We start from the raw sequence: 6,000 nt of genomic DNA, 5'->3' as shown, positions 1-6,000 counted from the left end.
CTCTGGATGTAGCTTTCAAGATCATTCTTTGTTCCATTCTTCCCGTATTGTCAAACGGCACCCAAGAGGTGGTCTAGAGTGTGAATTTCAAACATGTGCTATTAATACGCCCAAAACTGTTGCTGCAAAGGTGAAAAAAAAAAAAAATACACATTAATTGAATCCTGGCCTGTTCTTACTCATAATGTCACAAATACATTTTCTATGTCCTCAAGCAATAGGAAATAATTTGTAAAACCATGAACTCCTCGGGTGAATACACTACAGGTTTTAAAATAGGTATTATTCATAGTTACTAAAAGTAATTATACATTGTTGTAACAATTCTCCGAAAAAACTACATACAGTAAGGGTAGGTCACAATTAAAAAAATAATATTGCAATCTTTTTTTTTTTTTTTCATTTACTCTGGTTTTCCTGCTGGTATACTAATGACCATTAGTAACAGTATTATATCTGTAGATACTTCATATTTTAAAATTTCTTTCTAATGCTCTTTCAAACATTTTTCTCATAAATGTTTTTTGGGAAAGTCACTATTATTCCCACTTTATAGATGTCATATGGAAATAATGGTCCCTACCTCAATGACTGTGTCAAAGATTCATTAGATCACCCACATTAAGTACGTAGGGTATCTGGCACATTACCTATTGGGTGCTCGAAACATGGTAACTATTATTAATACGCAAAAGTATCAATAATTATATTAAGGCTATCAGAGTCCATTTTAAGCAGGCCAGTCAAGTTCAGGTCTTCCTCTAGAATTGGACAATTCTTCCCAAAAATGAAGATACCACTGATCCATGCTGGAATGCTTCTCCCTTCCTCACTCCCAACTCCTAATCCATGCTGATCCATCCGCCTGGAATGCTTTTCCCTTCCTCACTCCCAACTCCTAACCTCTCCACTGGGCTAATTTCTTACTCTTTGGATCTCAGCTCACACAGTACTTCCTCCAGGGGTAAGCAGTCCCAATCCTTGCCCACACCCGTATTACCCTATAGACACGAGGGTCTCCTCCTATGCGCGCCAATGCGCATCATGATTGTCTGCTTCTATGCCCGCTTCCCTGTGAGACTCAGCCTTCATGAGGGCAGGGATTGTTGTCTATCTTTAGATACTACATTTCCGGTGGTTAGCACAATGCTAGAACACAGTGGGTGCTCAGTAAGTATCTGTGCTATGAGGACACCTGGGATCTGAAATCGGCCTGGCCGGTGTCACAAGAACAGGCTGTCATAGGGTGTGTGACTGGTGCCGGCCTAAGAGAGAAATCAGCAGCGAGCCACGGTGCCAGTGGAGGGTGCGGCTGGTGGAATGGGAGGTGGCACCGTAGAAAGCGGGGTTGGGCGGGGGTAGCGAGGAGGGGCTCTAGAGGAGATTAGGTTCCGCCTGGTCACTTCCAGTCATAGCAGCGGAGCCACGTCCAGATTCACCAGCTCTGGATATGGAGAGAGCAGTGGGGCGGCACGGGGAACCAGAGCCTGGGCTGACTCCCCCGGTGCCAGGCGATGAGGTTTCTAACCAGAGCATGAACAACAAAACGCAGACCAGGGGCTCCTGCTGGCTGGGATGAAAGAGCCCAGCCTGACCCGCAGACCCCAGAAGACTTACCAGACAGTTGGGGTGTGCTGCGCACGCCTGGCCCAACACAGAATTGCAATGCTGAGGAAGAAACTTCGAGACTTTGGGCACAGCTGTTGGAAAATGTACCGAAATGTTCTGATTTGTCAGGGCAGCGGCACCATAGGAAGGGACGACTTTAGAATAGTATCTGACGCCACGGAAGGAATTAAGAGAGTGAGCTGTGCTGGGGATTCGGGTTTTACACACGGCGCCAATAGTGCTCTCTGACGCAGAGCTCGACGGGCCTTTAATAAAAATAAAGCAAGTATCCATCAGTAGATGCAAATCGGTGGCCCTGAGCTACGATATTGGAAATACATTGCCCTCTATTTCACTTCCTCATGGTACAAACTTAAGACTACTGCTATACTCAAATGCTGATGTAAAAACAAAGTGAACTTTCTGGCAGTGGCATTTAGAGCGATACACACACTATAAATTAGTGTTCACATGTCACTAAAAGACAGATTTTGGAGAAGCATCATACCTCTATGCCACTGTGTGTGCGTGCGCATGTCTCGCCATCATAAAAACTGTGATCATCCCTATGAAGCATGGGAGAATGTTGGAAAGAAGAACTCCATCCAGCCACAAATAAAGTTTGGTCACTGATTTTCTATCAGTGAAGTGGGTTATATTGTTATATAGCTATATTCTGTGTAGTAACTAGAAGGCAAAAAAAATTTTTTAATATATAATGAATGTTAACAATGTAATCTCAATATGGGGAATATCTTGTTTTGTTTTTAAATTTTCTGGCCGCGCTGTGTGGCTTGAGGGATCTCCCTGACCAGGGATCAAGCTCATGCCCCCTGCAGTGGAAGCACGGAGTCCAAACCACTGGACGGCCAGCGACTTCCCTGAACACCTATTTATTTTCTTCTGGATACTGATAGGAATAAAGGCAAAGGAACATAGCTTTATGTCTACTTTAAATACAAATGTATCTGGAATATTTGTGAAAAATCATTTCGGCAAAAGTGTAGAGACTTGTGAAGAAGGACAAGTACAGGCAGCCTAAGGAAGTCTAATGTTGACCGACATCAGCACTTCTGGGTTACAGGTCAGATTTAGCACAGAAACCAGGGGACTTCAGGTGGCCATTTAACTTCTCCAGCCTTCAATTTGCCGGCCTAGGTGGTGAAAGTGAAATCTGAAAGACTTAACTGATTTCAACTGTTCCAGTCCTCTTTCAAAAACCATTTGGCAACACGCATGACCAGCTGTGCATGTGCTCACGTTCCCTAACTCACTCGTCATTCACTTCCAGGTATGCAGGCCAAGAAAAAGTCCAAAATATAGAAAAATCTACAGGGAAATATTTACTATCATATTATGCATAAAATCACTCTCCCCACAAAACTGCAAACACTAAATGTAGCAACAGGAGGCCGACTAAGAAAACTATTCTATAAATCGTTTGATAAACTACTAAAACCATTACAATGGTGCTGAGGGCTGCATAATACAAAATTCAAGTGTGCAGGACACAATGTTAAGTAAAAAAGCCAGAGACAAAATTGGAGATCCAATATGATTACGACTGTAGTGTTACCACAGAAAATATATATAGAAAAAGACTTGAAGGGAATACATTTTAAAATGAATACAGTTATTATCTTAGCTGGGTTTTAGTAAAGGACTAATACTGCTTTTCAAATGGAAAAATGTATATAAATAAAATTGAAGTAGTGGTTTTGACTCAGTGACCTTCAAGGTCTTGTCCAGTCTGAACCTGACATAAGCCTATGGTCCTAGTGGATTTGTTTCTTCCCAAGAACAGTCATTTTAGGTGATGCAAAACCAAGAGATCCTGTGACACAGAAAGGCCTGAACTCACTACCATCACAAGAGTGTTTCAGAGTTTCTGCAGGATATGAATAGTGAAAATGCAGAAGTAAGTACTGTGTGTATAAGAAGTAACACTGACAGGCATACACCTGTGGCCTGACCCCTATCTGATTTAATCTGGGCTGACTGAATCATTCTTTGTGACATTCAGCCATAGCTACTTTAAGTAGATTAACCATGGCTCATGGCTACTTTTTTTTCTATTCTCCTTCCCTCTCCCCTAAGTCAGGAAAAAAGTCTAAATTGACGAATAAATACCCTGAGGTTGATTACATGAACATGGAGGGCAATGTCCTATTTGGAGACCCTTTCTCTTTTGACTTTAGACACCATCCCCCGTAACCTCGTTTGTTCCCGTTGTTTCCACAGTGTCCCCATAATGTGCATGGTACCTCGAAGACAGCACTTAAAATAACACACGAATCATATTTTACTTTATGACCCTGTCTGCTGCTCATTTGCGAGCTCCCTAAGAACAAGAACTGCACCATGTCTGTCCTCGTGTCCCCATCTTTGAGGCAGAAACATTTAAGCTGACAACTAAGCGATGACTGGGGGTGAGCCAGGCAGAGCGTGGGAAAGGGCATTCCCAGCACAGGGAGGTGCTGACATGAGGCAGTGGAATCCCCTCGAGGAAACCAGTAGAAAGGTGACCTCAGACTCAGGCAGGGGGAGGAGATGGTAGGGCCTCTGGTCATCAGCACCTAACACGCAGGTTACATGCTCCATAACCAACTGGCTTCTCAGTGAAGAATAACCTTTGGGAATATGTACTAGAAGTCACAAGCTGGCAGCTGTGTGCTTTTACTCTGGCTCTGCTTTTTTCCATCTTCTTATTTGTACAAGCACATGGGCATGCCTAGACTTTATAATACAAATAACAAAAATGCCTCCCAGCGGGTAAACATTGAATATTCACAATGGAATATTCATATAATGAATGTTTCTTGATCACCTACTGTGAGCTGGTCATTGTTCTAGGTATTAGAGATACAGCAATGAACAAAAGAGGCAAAAAAAAAAAAAAAAAAAAAAAATCCCTGTCCTTGTGGAGTTGATATTCTAGTGGCAGAAGACAGGCAATAAAAAAATAGGCAAGAAAAGAATATTAGAAGGAGAACAGTGCTATGAAGACAAATACAGCAGAGGGAGTGGATAAGGAGTCGCACGTATTATGTGATGCTGGGAAGGAGTGTGAGGTTTTAATTGGGTGGTTGAGAAAGACTCACTGAGAAGGTGACAATTAAGCAAAGACACAAAGGAGGTAAATCAATTAATATGTTAAATGCTCAGTACAGGCAGACCTTGTTTTATTGCACTTTGCAGACACTCTGTTTTTTTACAAATTGAAGGTGTGTGGCAACCCTACCTCAAGTGAGTCTATTGGTGCCGTTTTTCCAACAGCATTTGCTCCCTTTATGTCTCTGTGTCACATGTTGCTAATTCCCACAATATCTTAAGCCTTTTCATTACTAGCATATTTGTTACAGTGATCTGTGATCAGTGATCTTTTTTTTTTGATTTCAGATTGTAAGGAAATCGCTTTATTATTTCGGTTGTTTCAGGATTTTCAAAGGTATGCTTCAACCTTCCTAGGTGTGATGTGAATCCATGTTCCTTATTAAAAATATGTTTAATATTTTTATACAGGCATATCTCACTTTACTGTGCTTTGCTTTATTGTACTTCCATTGTGTTTTGAAGAGTTGTTTTTTTTTTAAAAAACAAATTGAAGGTTTGTGGCAACCTTGCATTGTCAGATGATGGTTAGAATTTTTTTCTTAATCTTTATTGGAGTATAATTGCTTTACAATGGTGTGTTAGTCTCTGCTTTATAACAAAGTGAATCAGCCACACATATACACATGTTCCCATATCTCTTCCCTCTTGCGTCTCCCTCCTTCCCACCCTCCCCATCCCACCACCCCAGGCGGTCACAAAGCACCAGCTGGTGATCAGTGATCTTTGATGTTACAACTACTACTTGCTGGAGGCTCAGACGATGGCTAGCATTTTAAAGCAATGACATATTTTAAAATTAAGGCATGTACATTAATATTTGAGACATATGTATTACCTACTTAACAGACTACGATAGTGTGTAAACATAACTTTTATATGCACTGAGAAACCAAAACACGTGACCCTATTGCGATATTCGCTTTATTGCAGTGGTCTGGAACAGGACTCACGGTATTTCTGAGGTCTGCCTGCACACTGTTAGCACTGAATTAATATGAATACTTCCCTCCCTTTAGATTCTATTCAGTAATACACATAGTCATCAGTGTGCTCATCACCTATCATTAAGATGAGATTTCTGGTAATGAGCGTCAATTTGCAGCCCACTTTCTGGGGTAACATTATTTAAATGCCAATGGCCAGCCGTGTCTTTCAAGCAGACAGCACCGAAGGACTCAGGGTGTAATCTTCCAGCTACGCTCCATCCCCTGGTTACGGCAGTGCCTGCACAGAAGGCCCAGGGTGAGCAGGACACACACGTGCACCCATGCACACTAT

At 41.9% G+C, this 6,000-nt stretch overlaps 1 protein-coding gene across 1 annotated transcript in view; it reads right to left on the bottom strand.

The window, feature by feature from the left end:
- LOC114888346 (spermatogenesis- and oogenesis-specific basic helix-loop-helix-containing protein 2-like) overlaps positions 1-6,000 on the bottom strand; it is a 40,023-nt gene continuing 34,023 nt past the window's right edge. The window contains exons 10-11 of the mRNA XM_029210460.1: positions 1,618-1,874; positions 1-122 (exon numbers count right to left, since the gene is read on the bottom strand). Of these exons, the coding sequence (XP_029066293.1) occupies positions 102-122; positions 1,618-1,874 (278 nt within the window). The 3' untranslated portion in view covers positions 1-101. The remainder of the gene's footprint in view (positions 123-1,617; positions 1,875-6,000) is intronic.

Source organism: Monodon monoceros, unplaced genomic scaffold, assembly GCF_005190385.1.
Source record: "Monodon monoceros isolate NGI ecotype Baffin Bay Population unplaced genomic scaffold, NGI_Narwhal_1 Super_Scaffold_8, whole genome shotgun sequence".
In the NCBI taxonomy this organism is placed as follows: domain Eukaryota; kingdom Metazoa; phylum Chordata; class Mammalia; order Artiodactyla; family Monodontidae; genus Monodon; species Monodon monoceros.
Note: the sequence above shows the minus strand (reverse complement) of the source record. Positions and strands in the feature narration are given on the sequence as shown.